General features: G+C 41.7%; 1 protein-coding gene across 3 annotated transcripts; it reads right to left on the bottom strand.

Moving 5' to 3' along the window:
* Nucleotides 1-1,263: 1,263 nt before the first annotated feature.
* Nucleotides 1,264-22,443, bottom strand: LOC122436718 (guanylate-binding protein 4-like). 3 transcript variants are annotated; one of them, XM_043460742.1, is made up of 12 exons: nucleotides 22,186-22,443; nucleotides 21,211-21,268; nucleotides 18,097-18,292; nucleotides 13,155-13,282; nucleotides 10,829-10,938; nucleotides 10,428-10,624; nucleotides 7,222-7,467; nucleotides 6,035-6,315; nucleotides 4,361-4,573; nucleotides 3,053-3,155; nucleotides 2,546-2,739; nucleotides 1,264-1,681 (listed from the first exon to the last, which is right to left on the bottom strand). In XM_043460742.1, exons 3-12 carry the CDS (start codon nucleotides 18,284-18,286, stop codon nucleotides 1,451-1,453), a joined length of 1,893 nt encoding a protein of 630 aa, XP_043316677.1. In that variant the 5' UTR covers nucleotides 18,287-18,292; nucleotides 21,211-21,268; nucleotides 22,186-22,443; the 3' UTR covers nucleotides 1,264-1,450. The 3 variants fall into 3 exon arrangements, with proteins under 3 accessions (XP_043316677.1, XP_043316678.1, XP_043316676.1); XM_043460743.1 differs by lacking the exon at nucleotides 22,186-22,443 and adding an exon at nucleotides 21,931-22,111; XM_043460741.1 differs by lacking the exon at nucleotides 21,211-21,268 and having other exon boundaries at nucleotides 22,186-22,440.
* Nucleotides 22,444-23,882: the final 1,439 nt, after the last annotated feature.

Below are 23,882 nucleotides of genomic sequence, written 5' to 3'. Positions count from 1 at the left end.
CATAAGGTAGGGAGGGGTCCTGGCTCTGCGAGCTGTGCATGTTCCAAGGTTCACTCCTGTTGCCCCACTACTCCCCACCCCAGAGAGGACCCAGGCCCTGAGAGAATTTCAAGCCCAGAGGACCTGTCACAGCTGCTCACCATGGACCAGGCCTTTGCTTTAGTGCAGGACTTCCCCAGATTGCAGATTGGTTGTTTAAATGTTTTTGCCTGTGTTACACTCAATGTTCACACAACTAGCAGAATAAAATCTGAGCCTCAAGAAATCAAAGGAACTCACTTGACACGTTACTAGTCTGGCTTCCTTAAGAAGCTATTTCCCATATTCTTGAAGAGAAGTCTCTTTTCCAATTTGTGTATTACTGTTTCTGTTTTTAATTTTAATAAATGTATTTATGTTTCAATAAGTAAGAATTCTTACAAAGTATAAAAGTCACAGAGGAATGTGCCATGCAAAGTTAGTTAGCCTCTCATGTTATCATATTTATCCCGTTGTGCTCATGGATACCAATTTCTTTTTTATTTTCCAAGATAGATGATAATATATGCACATATTCATTATTTTTTCAATCAGTAGTACAACTATACACACTTCCTGCATCTTGAGATTTTTTTCACATTAGCACAAATAGAGTTTCCCTTTTCATTTCAGTGACTGTAGAGTTTTCCTGTGTAAGGGTGTCTCAGGATTTATCTCACTAGTATGTGACAGAGGGACTTTGAAGTTTCCAGTCTTCTGGAATTACAATTTTGTGACAGATAAACTGCTACATATGTCATTTGCAACTTGGGTAAATAAATCTGTAAGATAAATGGCTAAACATGGACTTCTGTATCAGCAGTACTTGCACTTAAATATTTGATACATATTTGCACCAATTTGCACTCTCTAGCGTTTATCAGAGACCCCCAATTTCCTGGTACCCTTGCCAGCCAGTGTCCTTTCCAAACTCTTCTTTCTGGCCCATCTGGGAGGTGACACATGTCCCTCCTAATTTTACCTTGTATATAGTTTATAATCAATAAAGTTAAACATATTTATTCTCTTGATATATTTTTGCTCATTTAAAAATGTGTTTGCTGTTCTTTCCTCATTGATTTATAAGGGCTCATTATAACTTAAAGAATTGATCTCCAAGACTTTATTATAAATTGCAAATGTTCTTCCTCTTCTTATTTGTTTCTTGTTTTTCTTAACACTTATCTATAATTAGTTATTATCTTCCAACTGGTTTTCCATTTCTTAAAATTAACTAATTCATTCAAAATTGTGTGGGGTTTTTTTTTTTTTGGCATATCAGGCACTGGTAATCACTTTTGTAATAACTAGTAATTCTTTGGTAGTCAGTTTTTAAGCTCCTCTTGAACAAAACTATCATGACATACATACTTTAAAAATGAACTATAGTGTTACACTACTAAAACATAAGAAGCCTTTCAAAATATACTTACTAGGGTTTCTCAGCCGCTTTCATTCGATCACTGAGAAGTTTCAGTCCCATACCAGCTACTTTATAAGCCCCAGGGAGTACTGCAATTAATGTCACACTTGCCATATCAAGGATATCTGAAATATTGAAGGACTTTTCAGTTGTTTGAATACCTTCTTTTAGTTGAGCTATCTCTTTATTTAACTCCTCAGCTTCCTTTTTGAATCCTTCTGTGAGTAACTCTTTTTGCATCTGTAAAAAAGAGAGTCCCCTTTTGAAAATACCCCAAATCAGCATTTTGTGTCAAATGACTACAGTTGATATGCATGTGTGTCTACTTCTGTAACACTTTACATGCTTTTTTATATTATTCTAATATTTGCAAACATTTGCAACATGGAAGGGAGAGTATCCAGGGTTTAGAGTTTCCCATGTTTTTTAACACCATCTTCTTGGGTACAGAGAAGTGGGGTATAGGTCAGGTCTGAAAACTACCCCAGGGCGAGGTTCCAGCCTTATAAATACACTTTAGGAGAACATGTAGGTGAGTTCTAAATATTTGTAAGTTTCACTGAGGTAGAACGACCACCCACATGTCACCGAAATGGCATTGCTGACTCAATTCAGAACTCTAGCTATCAAACTCCAGGCTGGGAACAAAAAATGCATTTAGTTTCGGTGTACAAAATGAATCAGGAGATCTGGAAACAAATGTAGCAAATTTTACAGCTTTCAGCATCCAGTATTTCATACCAGGTACAATCTGATATTTTCAGGAGCAGATGGAACTATTCCAGGTCTCTGACGGTTGTATCCCAAATTCTAAGGACTCTAAGACTGAGGTCTTATTCACTTGGGAACAAATGTGATGCTATAATCACCATGAACAGCAGTCCAGGAGCCTGGGCCATGTTATTTGTCCCATTCAAACCCTAACACTACAGAAGGTGTTGAGTCTTAGAGAGGTAAACCAATTCACATTTCTTTGATGTTACAGTGAATCCTATGTTTTTGTATTTCCTTCTGGGATCTGATTTAAGGTCAAATTCCTGTCCCTTTATTCCTGAGGAGTTAGTGTTTCCCCATCAGGCCCCATCCAGGCCCATCTAGACTTACCTTCAGCTTGTGATCCAGCATCATTTCCTGCTCTCTCCGAAGGTTTTCTCTTTCCCTATCCATCTTCTCTTGCAGTTGGGCCAGGTTTTCCTTGAAGCTTCTCTCTTGTGCCTCCAGATTCTGTTCCTCTTCAATCTGTTTCTGTCTTAGCAGCTCCTGTTCCCTCTCAGCTGCATCCTTCTTGGCACACACAGCTGTTTCACAAGAATTTTAAAGAGGAGAGAACATGACTTATGCTGAGCTGTCACCTCCTTTGCTCAGAGATAAAGTGGCTTTAATATTGCGGGAAGGAGTCTGACTGTTCCTGCTACCACGTCGTCAGCATATGATGTAGAAGCACTGATTGGATGTACATACAACCCAAACTCCCCCGTTTACTTCCACATGTAGCAGAGAGGTTCCACAGAAGAAGAGGAAGCTCTGGTGTCAGGAAGTGTTTGTTCCCACACCTGCCAAAAGACAACACAGGAGCTACCTTCCTTCTGAGAGCACAGTCCTCCCCTGTACCTGCCATGGCCTTGTCCCCATCAGTGAGGGCCTGGTCTGCCTTCAGGATGGCTTCCTCTACTCCTTGCTGTGACTGCAGGAAGCTCCGGAGGACCTGGTTTGCCTGAGGAAACAAGAAGGAGCAAAGACTTGTCAGGTAGAAAAGACGTAGTGTCTTGCTGTGGAAATTATTTTTCAGTAAACTACAGACTGTATCCTGTAAATTCTCCATCCTCTGTAAGCTCTCAATGATAACAGACCTGAGAATTATGTGCATGTCTACAAATACCCATGGAGCATTTGCTTGGAAGGCCAGCGGAGCTGATATTCAGGAGTCCCAGAGGGCCTGGGTAAATAAGAGTCTTAGCCCTTACACGGTGCACAGTAAATCTCTTGTGTCCCAGGACCCAGAGAATAAACAGTAACTTGATAGGAGCCTGGGTCAGACCTACCTGCTGACCCTGGAGAGTCTCCCAGATTGGCTGGAGGCAACTGGAGCTTCACTTGGGGACACAGACACTGGCAGAAGACATTCTGGGAAACTCCTTCCACCACTTGGACATTGGTGCTGGCGAGTGCCATTTTGGAACTTTCCTCCTATCTTATTAGCCCCAAGACCCAGCCCTACCCTAATGCAATGGTCTGCAGATGCCAGTACTGGGATGCCTCACGCCTAGCAACTGACTAGACATGCATGCAGCCCCATCCACCAGCAGATCTCCTGAGCCCACAGCTGCCTCTGGACATGGCTGTGCCTACCAGAGGGCCAGGGACCCAGTCCCACTCACCAGGAGGACTGAGACCTGAAACTCCCAGCACCCTCCAGCCAGAGAACCTGGGACACATTAGGGGAAGATACCAGGTGCAAAAGAGCTCAGTTTCTCAGTCTGCGGGGCTAGTCCACTCACTAGCAGGCCATGTCATTCCTGGGACCAGCTGGGTTCAAGACCACCTGGACCAATATCAGGCCAACAGAATCTTCAAAATCCCCCAGATCCAGGAGCCTAACGGCTCTACCATGGTCAACACATGCTCTGGAACTCCTGGACCCTGCACCCAGACCCCAGGATATGGCTCTCTCCTCTAGAAGTGTGTTAGTAGACCCAGGACCTTGCTCACCCACCAGTGGGCAGCCAACAGACCTGGGATCCTGGACCCTTACTCAACTCATCAGAAAAACAGCACTAGACTCAGAACCCTCCTGGGGTTCCAAGTCAGCCTCCTCATCACCAACTGCCTCTGTGCAAATCAGGATCTGGCAACCAAAAGAACCAAGAAAGACCCTTTGACTCTAATCTGTTGCTCTTTCCCAATCCCATTACTCCTCACCTTAACTCCTTTCCTGGGAACCAGTTTATAGTCTTGTTCAAACTTGTTCCTTGCTTCTAAATAGAGACTGTGTCCTCCAGGGACAAAGAATGTGCCTCCTGAAATACTTTTCATCAAGGATTCTGAAAGCTGCTTAAGCTCAGCCTCACAATATTTGACAGAAGCCTCTTCACTCTGGATCATGAAACTGTCCTTCTTTTTCTCCATGATGTCCTGCCAAGGAAATAAGGGAAAATTCAATAGAAAGAAGTTGTTAGAGAGGATGGTCCAGCTGAGCTCCCTTGGAAGAAGCAGTCTGACAGCATCAGGGCACATGAGACTCAGAATAATAGACATGGAGTCAGGCATCAGTTGTAGTCCCAGTTCCGACCAACTCTTTGTGTGACTTGTATGAAGTTCCCTAAATTCCCTGGGCTCAATGTCAATATCTGTGCAATGAACGGGTTTGCAGAAGCAAAGTACTACTTTAACAGTATTAGCATTAATAGTGATCTATCCATCACCAATAAACAACGAAAAGACAATTATGACCGAACGTAGGGCTTCTTCTGCCAACTTGGGTGGTAAGGATAAAACATACATACATAGGAAATCAACTTCCTACTAATGAATCAACTATACACTGAGCAGGGCTTCTCAGGTGACACAGTGGTAAAAAATCCGCATGCCAGTGCAGGACACGTGACAGGTGCTGGCTCAATCCTCAGGTTGGGAAGACCCCCTGAAGTAGGAAATGGCAGCTCACTCCAGTATTCTTGCCTGGAAAATTGTGTGGACAGAGGAGCCTGGGGGGATAATCCATGGGATCTCAGAGTGAGACATGACTTAGTGAAACAACACCACACCAATTAGAGTTTTCAACTTTTCTTATATTCTGATTTCATTGAGAATTTGAGTGTGTGAAAATATAGGAACAGAAATTTTTTGCTTGTACTTATAAATTCCAGTCAGGCTTGTTTTCTCAATATGAAGTAAGAGATTTTTGTAACTTATAATGGTCAAGCAAGACTGAAAGTCAGACTTTCAGTGAAGGTGCTAATGGTAAGCAGAATTGTGATTTCCAAGAGTTTTCTTTCCTGGGGTCTACACTCTACCTAGTCCCTGAATTTGTGAATATGATGAACAATTATTCTGTGTACAGACTATATTGCATGGAACATGTTGACTTTACAAAATGGAGATTACCCAGGTGGATATTACCTGATCACACTTGCACTTTACATGTTATTCTTCTCCAATTGTGGCAGAAGAGGTAGTCCGAGAGATTAGAAACAGAAGAAGAAAACAGTGCACAGTTGCTGTGCTGAAGATGGAGCGGAGTTCCCCAGAATGTCCATGTGGATACCAAGTCAATGTGAACCTTGTTTTTAGCTATGGTACACCAAGCAGAATACCCACAGACCCTGGGTGGGATCTGACCTGAGGAATGATAAGCTAATAGATGTGTGTTGCTTCAAGCCGCTAAGAGCAGAGTAATTTGTTTTGTCACAACAGAAAATAAGAAGCCCAATTTTTAGAAAAGTGCTGACCTGTAGCCTGTAGAGCCCTATCAGTCATTAGAATCTAAACTCCTTTTATGATAAGAAGCACAGGAACCGTTTTGTCAAAAAGGGGGAGTCTCAGCATCATTCCAGAAGAAAGGAATCAGGAAGCATATATTCTAGGACACATTACCGCGAGCTTCTTCTGGAACATATGCTTGTCATCCTTGAAGGAGTCCCTCATGAAGATGGCAATGGCTTCCCTCTCACAGGCTGCATGCACCTCCAGCAGCTCCTGGAGCGTGTCTGTGGGAAGGTTCAGTCGCTGGGTCATCTGTTCACTGTAGTGCTCAGCTGCCTTCTGCACGGCTGCTGAGTTCTCACGCTCAGCCAGAGTTATTACCGCATTCTCCAAACAGGGAACTCCTCCACTGTTGATGGCATCTACGTAGGCCTCCACCAGAGTCCCCAACCCTGAAAGATACATAATATTTATTAAATGGAGAGAGAATTCTTACCTGTTTTATAGATTTAGAGATTAGCACTATAAAAAAATCACTAAAATTTTATGGAAGTGGAAGTTTCCTTTTCCTCTACTTATTCTTCTCCTCATTCTATTTACTCATGCTTGTATCCTTCTCCTGTTTGATCTATGAATCTACTTCTTTATAATAACATCACTATGCCTACTATTCACTCTATCTTTTGGTTCTCAAATTCATCATATTACAACATTGAACAAATGATCTCAAACAATATGCCCAAGATTCTCCTAGATCACTTTTCCCATTGTAATAAAATAAAAAGAACTTATTACAGATATAAGTAAATTAAATAACTTGTGGGCATTATTTGTAAATGAAAATGTCTTGTTGAAATGTCATCAAGAATTTCAGGACAGTTGGAACAAACATGAAACCAAGCAGGGCTCATCTCAGCATGACTGCCCAGGTGGCATGTCCGTGAAGCCAGCCCTGTACATAAGATTGTATTTACATTTGTTACTCAGACTCTCATTGAACTTACACAGATTCATAACTACTATTTATTTTCTGATTCATGTAAATTCACAAAATATCTTGCCTATTCTCACTTGAAACACTTATCCCTTCAGACATCTCATCACCATGAAGATTTCTATCTTTAATTTATATTATTAATGTAGTAGTTTTATGAGATTTGGTAGACTGCAACAAGCATTTATATATGCTTCTTTAAATGAAGAAACATGCATTTTCATGAGTGGCATGAACATTCGTTTTCCAAGTCACATGGAGAAGAAAACACAGCTACAGAGAAACCCAGAGAAATCCAGACTGTAATCACAAGTTTACCATACACTGAAGCACATTGAGACACGCGGTAGCGAAGGAGACTCACCTCCCCCAGTGACAGTGATTCCTTCTCTTAGGGTCTTGGGCTTTGCATGGGTGAAGATATATGAGCAAAAATCTTTTGATTGCTTCTGGAAATTCACATCCAATTGGTTATCTGATAGTTCCTCAATACGGAGTAATAGCCTTCTATCATTTGTAGGCCGGTCAAAGACAAAGCACTTTCTTTTTGGAAAAAATTTCCTTATACACTCTCTGGGCATGTTGGAATTTTGGATTTTTGGATCCTTGCCTGCAGAATTGGAAAAAGAGCAGTCATGAAAGGAATAGGGGGCTGAGGACTTTCAGTTCCAAGGATCTTTGTATCACTATAACTCTCATGCTCGGATATCTCCTATCATTGAATCATGCAAATCAATCTTACACTAATCTACCCAGGGGTGGAAAATCCCCTCGCCCCCCTTTTTTGTATATCTCTAAGAGCAAAAGAAGTACTTCTGAGGAGGCAGGGGAGGAACCCATTCTTAGTGACAAACTTCTGATTCTTTTCCTTAACTTTCCACGCTGTGCAGTGGATCAACTACTGATTAGATGTTTCTTGAGTAATAGATTAATCCAAGAAATTATCAGAAATATTTTTCTGATATTACAGTTCCCATGTGAGAAATGACATATGAGCTCTATAGTAATGTGATCATAGAAATAAAGATATTTATTATATATTTATGATATTGCTGGGAAAATAACCTGTGGAAGACAAAACGATACTCAGGATGTGAAGAAATGGTTCATAAATCAGAGCAAAAAAGCACACACATTGTAGATATGATTGGAGATTACTTTAGCATACACCATTTCATGTTAGTGTAGCCTAAATGAAATCAATCCCAAAGAAAGGCAATGCCAAAGAATGTTCAAACTACCACACAATTGCACCCATCTCACATGCTAGCAAAGTAATGCTCAAAATTCTCCAACCCAGGCTTCAACAGTACATGAACCACGAACTTCCAGATGTTCAAGCTGGATTTAGAAAAGGCAGAGGAACCAGAGATCAAATTGCCAACATCCATTGCATCATTAAAAAGCAAGATAGTTCAAGAAAAACATCTACTTCTGCTTTATTGACTATTTCTGCCAAAGCCTTTGACTGTGTGGATCACAACAAACTGTGGACAATTCTTAAAGAGATGGGAATACCAAACCACCTTACCTGCCTCCTGAGAAAACTGTATGCAGGTCAAGAAGCAACATTTAGACCAGACATGGAACAACAGACTGGTTCCAAGTTGGGAAAGGAGTACATCAAGGCTGTATATTGTCACCCTGCATATTTAACTTATATGCATAGTACATCATGTGAAATGCTGAGCTGGATGAAGCACAAGCTGGAATCAAGATTGCCTGGATAAATATCAATAACCTTAGATATGCAGATGACACCACCCTTATAGCAGAAAGTGAAGAAGAACTAAAGAGCCTCTTGATGAAAGTGGCAGAGAAGTGTGGAAAAAGTTGGCTTAAAACTCAACATTCAAAAAACGAAGATCATGGCATCTGGTCTCATCACTTCATGGCAAATAGATAGGGAAACAATGGAAACAGTGAGAGACTTTATTTTTTTGGCTCTGAAGTCACTGCAGATGGTGACTGAAGCCATGAAATTAAAAGACACTTGCTCCTTGGAAGAAAAGTTATGAGCAACCTAGAAAGTATGTTAAAAAGCAGAGACATTACTTTGCCAACAAAGGTCCATCTAGTGAAAGCTATGGTTTTTCCAGTAGTCATGTATGGATGTGAGAGTTGGACTATAAAGAAAGCTGCACGCTGAAGAATAAATGCTTTTGAACTGTGGTGAGAGTTGGACTATAAAGAAAGCTGAGTGCCGAAGAATAAATGCTTTTGAACTGTGGTGTTGGAGAATACTCTTGAGAGTCCCTTGGACTGCAGGGAGATCCAACCACTCAATCCTAAAGGAAATCAATTTTGAGTATTCATTGGAAGAAATGATGCTGAAGCTGAAATTCCAGTACTTTGGCCACCTGATGCGAACTGCTTTATTTGAAAAGACCCTGATGCTGGGAAAGATTGAAGGCAGGAGGAGAAGAGGACGACAGAGGATGAAATGGTTGGATGGCATCACTGACTTAATGGACATTAGTTTGAGCAAGCTCTGGGAGTTGGTGATGGACAGGGAAGCCTGGCGTGCTGCAGTTCTAGGGTCGCAGAGTTGGACATGACTGAGAGACTGAAATGAACTGAACTGAACTGAAACCAGGAGACCTGATCTATTCTTTGGATCATTTTACACTGGATGTGATTATTATACAGGATTCTGGGCATCTACCAGTAGTTCAACAAATACATATTTATTGAAAGAATGAATAAATTATTGAAAGTGAAACTTAGTCGCTTAGTTATGTCCAATTCTTTGCAACCTCATGGACTGTAGCTTGCCAGGCTCCTCTGTCCATGGAATTCTCCAGGCAAGAATACTGGAGTGGGTAGCCATTTTTCTCTGGGAGATCTTCCCAACCCAGGGATTAAACTCAGGTCTCCTGCATTGCAGGCAGATTCTTTACCAGCTGAGCCACCAGGGAAGTAAATGATTAGGTAAACAAAAATGAATATTGCTTCCAGGTACCACTCTGCTAAAATAATCTGAATAACTAACTTATTATATTAGCTGACGTATACTGTGTAAGGTTCTAGGATGAAGAGTGTGATACTATGAGGAAGAGCATATAAAGGATCTGACAGTCTTACTGGAAGGACATGGCAATGCTTTTTTTCTGAGCTCTGTAGTGTATAAATAGCCTATCAATATGAAGAATGTAGCTAGCTATGCTGGTAAGATGCACTGTATTAAAGGTACTTTGAAAATTTGTTCTTTTGCTTACCTTTTGATTCTGGTTTGATGGATTATCTTTCTCAAATAGAAAAGGAGAAGCACTTAGATTTAATATGTAATATAAGTTTATGTGAGCCTTTTTCCCCCCCATGGTATTCATTTCTCTAAAATCATTTGGTCTAATATTGGATCCAGCATTTCCTCTGTGAGCTTAAGCCCTGGTCACTAGAGTTTTCCCAGTAACAATAATGACCGAAGTCACCATCTGTCGTTCACCAGGCACCATTAGCATGGCCTCAACTCAACCTCAAATCAAGATTGATATCAAGTGCTGAATGTCAGAGCTCTGTTGACCCCCATCTCCTACTGAGCCATCCAACACTCTGGCCCTGCTCTGATACCTGGAATCAACTTCAAGGCATTCTCCAGGTACTCATCTTCAGTGATGGGGCAGTCATCTAACTCCAGTTCCAACATGAAATCCCGCACAGTCCAGATGAAGTCTGGAAAGAAACTCACAAACTTGGCTGAGTCCTCTTCTTCATCAGAGCTGGAAGATGATTTGGTTCTGATTAACTTTGTTAGTTCAGTCACATAGCTAGGATCTTAGCTAAGGAATAAGAAGCACCGTCCAACATGATTTCCAGATTTCACCCCAAAACATGTTATATCAACCTTATCTTTTGCCCCATTTTCCCTCTATATCAGCCATGAGAATGGAATCATGGGAAAGAAGAAACAGTGTCAGTTGCTAGTCCCATAAACTCAATGAAATGTGCTGGTTCAGTTCCTGGAAAGATACTGCAGCTGCTCCAGGGCCTGGTGGTTGATGGTGCTCATGCTGTTGTAGATAAAGGTGCTGCTCAGGAGCACAGCCAGGGCAAAGATCCACGAGTCATTCTTGGAGTCCCCCTAAAAAGTACATTACAGCATGAGGCTGCTGCTCCTCATTGTCCCTTACAGTTGTTCATTTACTATAACAGCTATAGTGTAACTAAATACTAAGGCAAGTAACATACATTTTCAAGACAATGCTAAATGCAAAGCTTTCTTTGGTGTTGACACTGATCCCTCTAAGCACTTTGGTGTGGTTAGCTATTAACAGAAGTGAATGACATCATAAATGTGCATCAGGCTTCTCTCGTGGCTCAGTGGTAAAGAACCCACCTGCCAACGCAGGAGACGTGGGTGAGATCCCTGAACTGGGAAGATCCCACATGCTGCGGAGGAACAGCCTGTGCACCACAACTATTGAGCCTGTGCTCTCCTGCCCGAGAGCTGCAACTACTGAGCCCATGCACTGGAACTACGGAAGCCCGCGCACCCTAGAGCCTGTGCTCTGCAACAGGAGGAGACACAGCAGTGAGAAACCTAAGCACTGCAGCTAGAGAGTGCCCCCCACTGTCTGCAACTAGAGAAAAGCCCACACAACAACAAAGATCTAGCGCAGTCAAAAATAAAGTAAATTACTAAACAGAATTTTTTTTTTTAATGTCAAATGTTTAATACAGTGCCTGGAACACATAAGTTACACAATAATAAATGGGCCATGATTCCTCTGCACTTCTTTTCTTGATCATAGGCTATGTTAGAACTAGGCTTGACCATAGGCTTCTTTTCTTGATCATAGGCTATGATAGTTTGGAACTAGTGTTATTCAATAAAATTCATCAACTATTCATTATGCATTTAGAAAACAGTGGATATGACATCTGCTTATATGGATATAAAGTTTCCTATGACAGTCCCTGCTTAGAGAGATGGAGGGGCAGATTATCTGGCAACATATAAATACATCAAGATGCCAATCATGAAACTTAATACTATACTGTAAAAGACAAAGGGGGTGATTTCAAATGAACCAGAAAATATACTCTGTGCATTCAGAGCCAGATGTGATTGTGTCTGACAGTGATATGATGGTATTAGGTTAAAAAGAGTTGGGCTTTAGAGAAATGACAGAACATGGACTTGTGCAGTTACAGGGACCATGCATGTGGAGGGCCCACAGAAACCAATCACAGTTGTCAGAAAGTGTGATCAGAAAGCGTATTATGGTCATTTTATTTGACTGAGGTAGTGGTTACCCATGTGGTCATAGATGATGAGTCTGAAAATGAGACTCAGGAGAAGTCATGAGTGACTTTGGAACAGAGTATGTATCGCTGAGACACACACAGGCAGGGAGGGCAGCAAGTTCTGCTGCTATCAGTGTGCAGGCTGGTATGCTTTGGTTCCTTGACAAATACAATTAGACAAAAAGAAGGAGGTCATGCAAACTAGAATCTAGCAAGAGTCAGTAGACCATCTTGGGTTGACACTGAGATTATTATTGAATACTTTAAGTCTGGATTTTTTAACCTCAGAGTTTCTGAATTCATGCCCTAAATCCTTTTCTGCAGTGATGAAAGTCAAAGATTCAATGCTACTACTTTTAATTTAGAAGCAGATTAATATAAATAAGGAGAAAAATTGACTGCAAGTAACACTGTGAAGACAAAATACCTAATATTATCCCATTTACATTCTCATCATGAGTCTAGCTCAAGTTTTTATAGAATTCATTAAAGAATTCCTCTTCAGAGATCCAAAACATGGAATAAAATGCTCCTGGTATGTTGGAAGCTTTTCTGGAGATTTAAAAAATAGTTTATTTGCTGAATCTACTTTCATGATTTCTACTTCCAACTTGATTAACCCTACATATCTGAACCTGTAGATCCAGTTGATTGCATGAATTATAGCTTTCACTAAGATTTCTTCCCAAACCTAAAAAACTGGGGTAAGGCCTCACTCTTTTTTTCATGACTCAAGACTGCTTATTGTTTGTCTCCCCAACTCAGCTCTGGTTTATACCTCACTCACTGTTGCACTTAACACAGAGCCTTAGATTTGAACCCAATACATATTTGTTAACTTCCATCTTTCTCCCCAGTGTTAAAAATAAGATGTGTCCCCAGTAACCAAAATATTGATCTTATTAAAGAGAAAATTCAAGAAAAGAGAATTTAACCTCATTATTTATAACTGGACTTGCAGTTTACAGGAATATGTTGTAAAAGTTGAATTGAGGTGAGAAATTGAATTGTAAGTGCAGTGCCAGGAGTAAAGAAGATTCCCTGCCTTACCTTCTCCACATCGCCCAGACCCTCAGTGTCCAGAAGGACCAGGATGTGGTTTTCCTTGGAGGGGTGGGGCACACACCACATCCAGATGCCCTTGGTTTCAGACCTGACTGTGGAGCCCAGATGGAAACCTGCACAGAAAGAGGAGGAAGCAACGCAAAGTAAGAGCAGATAGTCCAGGCTGCTCACAGGTTACTTTGGGTGAACTTGTGTGCATATGAGTGCCTGCCCGTGGGGAAGATGCTTCTACTTCAACAAGTACAGAAGATCCAACCTCTACACATATTCAAAACCTTCTCAAGAAACCCTTCATGTCCCCTATTCATCTCTTACCATTAATAGCTCACTGTGTCATATTCTAAAAATAATGTTAGCTCTATTAACCTCTCTATATTTGTCTGACACTGAAGAGTTCCCTTATCCTCCACTTTCTGATGGATTTTACCAGTGAGAGGTAACAGTAGGAGATTAGAAGGCAGGCACCTGTTGCCCTGGCTTCCACCCTGATGAACCATGGTGTCCCGGTGCCTCTGTTGCTATATTTAGTCACATCTCCTTTTTGGTAAAGAACTGTCCTGCAATGCAGGAGACCCTGTTCAATTCCTGGATCAGGAAGATCCCCTGGCGAAGGGATAGGCTACCTACTCCAGAATTCTTGGACTTTCCTGGGGGCTCAGATGGTAAAGAATCCACCCGCAATGGGGGAGACATGGGTTCGATCCCTGGGTTGGGAAGATCCCCTGGAGGACATGGCAGCCCATTCCAGTATTCTTGCCTGGAGAATCCCCATGGACAGAGGAGCCTGGTGGGTTATGGTCCACGGGATCAAAAAGAGTTGGACATGACTGAGCAACTAAGCATAAGACCTTAATCTTTACCACATCTGGAGTCCACTCACTGCTTGTTTCTTCATGCTGTAGGAGATATCAAAGCTACTTGACCTTGTTCCTGCCACTCTCTGAGTGTTTCCGCATTACTTCATCGGTTCCCTTTATTCAGCTCATGCCCTGTAATCATCCCTCCAATAAACATCTTCTGCTGCTGCTAAGTTCAGTCATGTCCAACTCTGTGCGAACCCACAGATGGCAGCCCACCAGGCTCCCCCATCCCTGGGATTCTCCAGGCAAGAATACTGAAGTGGGTTGTCATTTCCTTCTCCAATGCATGAAAAGTGAAAAATGAAAGTGAAGTCACTCAGTCGTGTCCGACTCTTAGCGACCCCATGGCCTGCAGCCTACCAGGCTCCTCCACCCATGGGATTTTCCAGGCAAGAGTACTGGAGTGGGGTGCCATTGCCTTCTCTGCATAAACATCTTCAGTTACCCTCTAAGTGGCTTCTCTGTGTCCTTCCTTTCACAACCTGCATTGATACATCAACTTTTGTTAGTTTTTTATTTTTTAGTTCTACCACTTTATTGCTACCAACCCATCTCCCTCCACCCTCGTGCACACGTGCTCAGTCATGTAATCCCATGGACTGCAGCCCGCCAGGCTCCTCTGTCCATGGACTTTTCCAGGCAAGAATACTGGAGTGGGTTGCCATTTCCTTCTCCCAACTTTTGTTAGTTTTATTCCTCTTTTTCCTCCTCGTATTTTCCTCATCTCCCTTCTCCTCTTCAAAACTGACAAATTCTTTGTTTACTGATTCACATGGAGATATAACAGAAGGGAAAGCAAAACAGACCTGTAAGACTTGCTTGCCCTTCTTTCTCAAGGCTTAAGCCCAGAGATGGGAGAGGATGTGAGGTATATGCCTAAGAAGCTGCAGGTAAGATATCTCATCCAACAGTCCAAGATTTTGACCTTGGTCAGATGCCAATGCTCCCTTCAACTGAGAATAGAAATGGATATGATGAATATCTAAGGGAGCATGGTTCAACATGGCTCAGGCCATCCAGTGCCGTATCTTGTGTGTTCTGCTCAAAGTGGGTATAGGACCTGAGATGATCTTCACTCTTCTACATCGTGATGGCATTTGACTGTGTGCTGATTAATACAGAGAAATGTGAACTCTCAGTTCCTTCAGGGAGAAAAGACAAATTATAAGTGGAGGTCATCACAGTTAGTTATGAGATGTAAAGAACAGACAACGGTATCACCACAGGAGAGAAAATATTGACTTGCTTCTGCTAGTCAACCCTGACTGGGTGCTAATTTGTTTCTTCTTCCTGTGATGTGACTCAGGTGGTAAGTCACAATTCATGTGTTTTAAAACATGACTGCTTAGTCACTCAGTTGTGTCCAACTCTGTGGTCCCATAGGCAGTAGCCCTCCAGGTTTCTCTGTTCATGGGGATTGTCCAGGCAAGAATGCTAGAGTGGGTTGCCATGCCCCCCTCCAAGGGATCTTCCCAACCCAGGGATCAAACCCAGGTTTCTCGCATTGCAGGTAGATTCTTTACCAACTGAGACACCAGGGAAGCCCTAAAACATGACTAGGTTAAAGGTTTCCTCAGTAGGAAAATCACCTCTTTATTTACCAGATGTTATCTCAAGTAGGAAAAGAAAGAATGTTCCTCAAACTCCTTGCATGTATCTCTTTCTTAGAGTTCTGAAATCTGAAATCTCTCAAAAAATGACCTATTTATTAATTTACGCTGGCAAGCAAAAGCGTCCTCCCCTGATTGGTGATCAATTTCCTTTCAAAGAAAGACAAGCATAAAATGTCTTGTTTTAAGTCAGTAAGAGATTGCAAAGGAAAAATGAGAGTGGGAGAAAGGAAGAACAAAGAGAGATGGGGAAGAGAGAGATAAAGACACAGAAACAGAGAATTTGAGTGAGACACTGAGATATTCCTAGGGACCCTTACAGTTTAGTGAACTGAGGTGCTACCCCCTAATTGTGCTAAGCTGCTAGGCCACAGAGGAAGGCATTAGGAAAGAAATGGTGTGTGGTCTTCTTAGAGATGCCCAAGAGACATGGGTGTATTATCCTAAAAATCAATTAGAAACAAGTCAGGTAACTTGGTAGAAAAAACCCTCTTGAAATAGGAAACGCAAAAGGCAAATATATGAAAAAGTGCTCAAGCATATTAGTAGTGAGGCAAATAACAAGCAACCATACAGACACCAGATTGATAAAAGTTTAAAAATGTTTTTCCTAAAATTTTGTGACAATGTGGGAATTTTAAATTGCTGCTAATAAGCACATAAACTGAGCATAAAGCTAAAAAGGCTGTTTGGTGTTATTTAGAAAGGCTGAAGACAAACACATCTTGATTCAGCAATTCCACTTCTAGGTAAAACATAAGGAAGTTAGTATATATATACACCAGGATATAGATAAAGAATAATCATGAGAGCACCATTCATAAAAGATAAAGTTGCAAATAATGCCAGTGTTCATCAGTAACAAATGGATCAATAAATTGTGGTATCCTCTGTCAGTTTAAAAGTAAAAAATAGTGAAAGTAATTACAGACACCTATGACAAACTAGACTCATTGGAAAAGACCCCGATGCTGGGGGGATTGGGGGCAGGAGGAGAAGGGATCGACAGAGGATTAGATGGCTGGATGGCATCACTGACTCGATAGGCATGAGTTTGAGTAAACTCCGGGAGTTGGTGATGGACAGGGAGGCCTGGCATGCTGCGATTCATAGGGTTGCAAAGAGTCGGACACGACTGAGCGATTGAACTGAACTGAACTGATGACAAACTAGATGAACCTCATAAACTTATTGAGAATATGAATCAAGATCCCAATGAATATCAGAATGTATATTCCTCTATAAAGTTTAAGCTATTTTTAAGAAATAATTGCATAGATTGTAAAACAATATTTAAATATAAAGAATGAAATCAGGCACCATGAACATTGGTGAGCTCCAGTGAGGGTGTAACAGGGTGTGATTTGGGCTTTGGGGTGTTGGTGATGTTTTATTTCTTACTCTGGGCAGTGACTGAACAGTTGATCACTTTATACTTATCAACCTTTTAATATGTGTATGTATGTATTTTTATGTATTCTTCCATATGTGTTGTTGCATGTGTGTGCTCAGTCTTTGACTGACTCTTTGCGACTCCATGGACTATAGTCCACCACGCTCCACTGTCCATGGAATTTTCCAGGCAAGAATACTGGAGTGGCTTGCCATTTCCTTCTCCAGGGAATCTTCCCGACCCAGAGATTAAACCAAGTCTCCTGCATTTCCTGCGCTGGTAGGCAGATTCTTTATCACTGTGCCACCTGGGAAACCTGAAAGTGTTAGTCACTCAGTTGTGTCTGACTCTTTGCAACCCCAATAACACTAGCCATAGCTGCCTGGAATTCTCCAGGCAAGAATACTGGAATGGGCTGCCATTCCCTTCTCCAGGGGATCTTCCTGACCCAGGGATTGAAACCAGGTCTCCTGAATTGCAGGCAGAGTCTTTACTATCTGAGCCCCCAGGGAAGCCCCATCTATGTGCCTTAGAGTTCACATATTAGAAAAGACTAGTTAGAGAAAGAGAATATGTATAATTATCAAAGTTTTACTGTGAAATTAAACCAAAAGGAATGCGTGGTAGTCTCATTGAGGTATAGGATATAGGGATTTTGCTGTCTGTTCTCCCTTCTATTGTTTTCTAAAAATAAGACATGTTAAAAAATATTTGTGTGCTGCTTGGAATGACTCTGTGGTTTAGGGCAAATGTGGTGAAGGAGAAAGGAAGGCAGTAATTGTTGAAGATGAGCCCCTGAGAGGATGGCTGTGGATGGAATCAGGACAAACGAGGTAGATGTTCTGATGGGATTGGGAACTCTTGATCACTGGACAGAAGAGTGAACATTTTGGAGGGACGGGTTTGAAGTTATAAACTCGGTGGTAAGAATTAGAAGTTATCCTCAGTGGCGGTGGGAAAAGGGGTTAGGCTCTTCCTTAACATGACCCTAGAGGAGGAGGATCAGCAGCCTGCATTACCATGCTTTCAAGCAAATGTCCTGAACAACACTTAACAAAACTCACCGTGGTTCTGTCCTGCCAGGCGGTTCATCAGGTAGGACTTTCCGGTCCGATACAGCCCTGCGATGGCCACCACCACCACAGGCTGAGATATCTGCTCCAGAATCTTCAGTGCTCTGGGATTTACTGTCAGCTGGTTGTTCTGGTTTCTTACCAGACAGATGGGGTCCATTATGGTGGATCCAGATGCCATGGGAAGCTGTAACCCAGAGAAACAACTCAGTAGAACACAAGGTCCCAGAGGGGTGAGATGGGGGGCAGGAGGGAGGCTCAAGAGGGAGAAGATTTATGTATACATATAGCTGATTCATATGTTCCTACAGCAGGAATGGACACAACGTTGTAAAGAAATTATATTTCAATTTTAAAAAATGTGAAAAAACCCCTACAGGGTCGTGAGGTCATCCCTCATGGTTACATAAGTCATATGCACATTAGTCCTCTGCTTGTGGAACTTAGATATCAATTCTCTTTGCTTTGTATATTTCAAAAAGGTAAGTATTTAGCCTCGTGTGCCAAGGCCTGTAGATGTACAATATGTACATTATCTTACTGATTCTTAAATGAACCCTAACGCAACCTTGCCCACATGAGGCATACAGTGAACAGATTCAGAACCAAGCACTGATGATAGAGCTTTGAGAACACTAACGTTTTGGGGGTAAGTAGAGACAGATGGGACATGAATGGGATGAGGAGTGACCAGAGATGATTTCTTGAGTTCCAGAATGATTTGATCACTCATTAATTGCACAAATATTTATTGAGAACCTTCCATGTGCTGACACTATTCTAGAAGCTCAGCATCAAACAGTGAACAAGACGGATACAAATTCTTGCTTCATGATCTCTATTCTAGTAAAGGAGACAAATAATATAGAAAGTGAAAAAATAAAACATCCAAATATGTGGATATTAGAGGGTGGTAAATGCTCAGAAGGAAATGAGCAGGGAATGGGATTTGAATTTACATGGAATTTAATCAGGGAAAACCTTGCCAACAAAGGAAAAATGAATGTGACTGGTGACCAGATGAAGCAATCAGTGGAGTAGGACAGGCTGGAGGAAGAGTGATTGTGAGAGAAAGAAGTTGAGATAAAGATGCTGCTAACTCTTAAAACAGCACAGATCTTGAAGGTACCTAACAAAGTTGCACATGTTAATAATTCAGTTACTACATGAAATTAAAGGGAATTTCTTGTTATTTAAGCAGATAGAGAAGAGATGCAAGCAACTAGGGTGTTATAAGGTCTGGCTAGATATACCAGGGTCTCACATCTGGGTCAGGCTCTACTTTAAATGATTTCATCACCATGATTAGATGCTTCATGATCTTAGGAGACAGACAGAAGTCAGAAGGCTTTGACTGTTCCTTTATTTTCTCAAAAACAATACTAAGCAACATCCACATGTTTCCATATGTTACTGGCTGTGTGACAGCTGAGAAGGTTAATTTCTTTGTGCCTCAGTTTTTTCTTCTGTAAAATGGCAGCATGAGACATAAAACTCAATCTGTCATTAGGGTTATTTGGAGGATTAACTAGCTCATGATGCTTACAATACTTGGAAAATTATGCTGGTACATAGTAAATTCTATGTAAGTATTGCTTTACAACTGAATGTCTGAAGACAGGGACAGTAATTACTGAATGAAACTGGAGGACTGGCTGTGACACTTCCCTCCCTGGTTGCAAGCAAGTGGGACGACACAGCCCAAGAGGAAGATGAGCAGGCTGGGGAGATCCAGTGGTAATAGCTGAGAGAGAGGACAGTGATAGGGGGAGAGTCAGGCTGGAGGAGCTCAGAGCTGCCCTGGGATGTCCAAGTACAAGTTCTGGAGTCGGGCTGCCAGGGTTCAAACTTGAAGGTTCACAGTGCTTATTATCTGTTGATGTCTTCAAAAAGGAACTTACCTCCAAAACCTTCTTTTTCTTAGCAGTTTATATGTAAAGGAACAATTTTTGATTCACTACAGCACAGCTGGTAAGAGATAGGCTATAAATCATGAGAAAAAATTTTTTCTGGATTCATGTACTATTTCAATTAGACAGTGTGTTATAATGTGTCAGTGAGCTCTGTAACATGAAATTGTCAAGAATTATAAGGGATCTAAAATCTTTTTATGAGAAAAAACATTTATTTATGTAACAGATTTCTTCTGTACGATTTCTTTTCTTCTTCTATAGTGGTTTTGGAGCAGAAATGGGAGAGTAAAACATGACCTTTTACTGCTGTGTTATGTCAAAATTAATAAAGGAAAACCTGGAGAGTTCCCTGACGGTAGTTGGGACTCTGTGCTTTCACTGACGAGGGTGCTGGTTCCGTCCCTGGTCTGGGAAGTAAGATCTCACTTGAAGGCCTGTGTCCCCTCCCCCATCATGTATGTGCTGTGTGCTCCAGGCAAGAATAGTGGAGCCTGTTGCCATTTTCTCCTCCAAGGGATCCTGACCCAGGGATCAAACCCACGTCTCTGGTGTCTCCTGCATATCCTGCACTGGCAGGCGGATTCTGAGCCACCTGGGTTTCATGTGTCCCCAACCCCCACCCCCGCCAAAAACATGAACTTCACTCACTCAAATGGAGTCAGCAAGCCAGAAGGGGGCTTGTTGCAGAACTACAGACTGGAGGTCAGTTATGGAAGAATTGTCAATTACAGACCCCAATGGAAAAATTTTCAACAGGGGAAGAGTTACCAATGACAAACCCTCAAGAGGAAAAGGTGTACACTGCATCTCCTACAAGAATTTACCCCAGCAACTCAATCAATGAGAACTGGTCATCACCCTTGAACTCTGACTTTTCTTTCCAAACCAACCTTCCCAGACCCTTACTTTTCTCTATAATGTTCTTTTTCTTAGCTGGACTTCCTTATGGCTTTTTTTTTTTTTTTAATAGCTCACTTGTCCCAAATTGCAATAACTCTACTATTCCTGAATAAATTCACTTTGGCTTGTAAAATAACTTTTATTTTAAGGTGAATAGCTGTAAGCAAGAGAAATTGCAGGGTTTATATCTGAGACCAAATATTGATAAAGCTTTGTGTAAGTCAACGAGTCTACAAAGATTTTGTATTTTAACTCAAAGTATACTGAGGGACCAAAACCAACAAGCTTTTACCTTCAAAACTAAGCACTTGGAAGGACTTTCCCAGCAGTCCAATTGTTAAGACTCCGTGCTTTAATGCAAGAGACAGGGGTTAGATCCCTGGTCCAGGAACTAAGATTCCCCCTCCCCCACACCACGTGCTGCAAGGCATGGCCTAAAAAATAAATATAAAACAACAAAAAGCCTTAAAAAAGAAACAAAACAAATAGAAAAGAACAGTGCTAACACAAGGCAGAAGATGACCAACAAGTTTCTAAAGATGACTTTAAAGAATTATCTGATAGTCAAACATACCCCACACTGGGGATTTTCAGCAAGTACCAGAAGTTATTCTGAGGCTGTTAATGTATGTGCCGCTCATTAAAAACAATGCATGATAAACAAACATGATTAGATCTTACAGTTATTAATAACAGTTTTTTGTTTTTGTTTTTTTTTTTTTGGTAAGAATGAGATTGAATTATTCCAAAGAAAACAGTTCTGTATGTATTCAGAGTATCAAACGTTAAGACAAAAATAATCCCGGGTCCATCTTTTAGGATTTAAATTGGCTCTATGTCTAGGACCATCGTTTTTGTTTGGCCACTGCCCAGAGGGGTGCACTCAGGATGTGGCTGAGGAGGGCAAGAGGGGGCTGGTAGAAGAGACCGCACCCATAGCCTCTGTTCGCAGGGCGGGCTGGGGAGTAAGGGTGAGTTTGGGTCTTCAACTTCCTTTCCTCAGAAGACGTACCTGCTCTTCTGCTTTTTGCTGCAGCGCTGCTTAGATGCTCCAGGAGCAGCGGCGCATCCGGGCGATAAGCTCGGAAGCAGCCTGGAACCAAAAGCAGACCCCGAGCTGCCCGAACAATGTGCCTGGCCGGTCGCCACCCACCTGCCCCGCGCCTCCATCTGCTCCTCTCCTCCCCCAGTGTAGGGTCTGCGCTGGGGGATTTATTGTTATTTAACTGAAGTGTGCTTGTAAGGTCAAGTTTAGGAGCAGACTCACCTGGAGCTGCAGCCGGGCGTCAAGTCAGTTGCTCTGGTTCGCCCCCAGGGCTCTTCCTGCGTCTCGCTCCTCCGGAAACCGACTTTTATGTTCAGAAGCGGGGGGGGGAAAAAAAAAAAAAAAAAAAAAGAAGCTGAAAAGCTAGCTGGTTACTAAAAGCCATCCAGGTAGTGGTGGGGATTATGAGAAACGAAACCAAAATCGAAAGGGATGTTTTTTTTTTTAATGGAGACAGGAATCTGGATGAATTCCGGGAAAGACAGGGAGAGAAGTGTTCCTCCAGGCCTGGCTGGAGAAACAGAACTTTGTTCCTCCTCCATAGTGGTTTGAAGGAGGTGCAAGTAATGGTGGGATGAGAGTTCAACAGTCTGTCTCTCAGGGGTGTTTTGTGAGAGAGGGAGTTTATTAATTTTTCTTCACTTGAAAAATGTTTCATTTTTTCCTTTCTCTTTCCTTTTTAAGAAGTGTTTTTAACTCGGTGATCTTTTTTTTCATTAGCAAAATAAATATGTGTATATAAAATCCTCAATTTTATAGCCCAGACATATTCACTATTTTTTTTAATTGGAGAATAATTGCTTTACACTGTTGTGTTGGTTTCTGCCGCACAATAACACAAATCAGCCATAATTACATGTATATCCCCTCCCTCTTGAGCTTCATTATTATTTTGTTAGTTTTCCTCTTTTCTTTTACTAGTGTGGATCCAGATTTGGAGGTTAGGGGTTGATTCAGATTCCTTCCATTCTTTTCTGTATCCTTTAAGGCATTGTACTAACCTGTAAGTTAAAAGCTTGACTGCTCATGTTAGGGAACCAGGTTCTTTTGCCCAAGGAGCTGCAAGCCAAAACACTGAGAGCAGGAGATTTGCAGCAGAGAGTTTGTGAGGCAACCCAGTAAGGCTGCAGGGCCTGTAATGTAGGTCCCCTATGGGGCAGGCAGGTCTATTCTGACTTTGATCAGCTATATTGATTTAATCTGGTTTCAGACAGTTTTGCTGTGTTACAAGAGGAAGGAGTTTTCAAACAAGTTCTTCCCTTACCTGCTCATTCTGTAAAAGGAGCTCAAGAATTTCCCTTAGTCTGCAGTATCCGTTACAGGTTTTTACCCTATGAAGCAGGGTTTCACCATCCCATTTGTATTTCAGATGAAAGTGAGGGAAAAGAAGGACAGGCAGAGTATAATCTCAAAGTCCTATGGCCAGACCTCCCCAAGAGCAAATGCTTTGGCACATATTCCCTATGCAGACTTCTTTAGCTGAAAAAGCAGCTAGAAAAGTATAACAATCCTTAGCCAGATTGCCGTATGCTTATTTTGTAAAATAGAATGAGACCATATTTGGAGCTGCAAAGCGTGTTATAACTCTAAAGGTGTATACTACAATATCAGGGTCAGATTTTTCTAGAATTCTGAGACTTTCCTTGGTAGATTCAAGACTTGAACCCAAACTGGGTAAACTACCGTGGCCCTGTAATCCCTCAGCCACTGAGATGCATTTAGGGGGAGACTGGGCACATGACCTAAAGCCAAATAAAGTTAATCTTTTCTCAGTTACCTGGATCCAAGAAATTTCTCTCTCTTTTCCTCCCTCACTCTTGGTCTTGTTCTGGATCTCTTGATCTATTCTCTTCTGTTTTCATTAACTTTTTGTTTTTGTCAATGTGAGCATAAAGATATATGTTTCACAATGAAGACCG

Source organism: Cervus canadensis, chromosome 2, assembly GCF_019320065.1.
Source record: "Cervus canadensis isolate Bull #8, Minnesota chromosome 2, ASM1932006v1, whole genome shotgun sequence".
In the NCBI taxonomy this organism is placed as follows: domain Eukaryota; kingdom Metazoa; phylum Chordata; class Mammalia; order Artiodactyla; family Cervidae; genus Cervus; species Cervus canadensis.
This window is presented reverse-complemented; position numbering and strand designations above follow the sequence as displayed.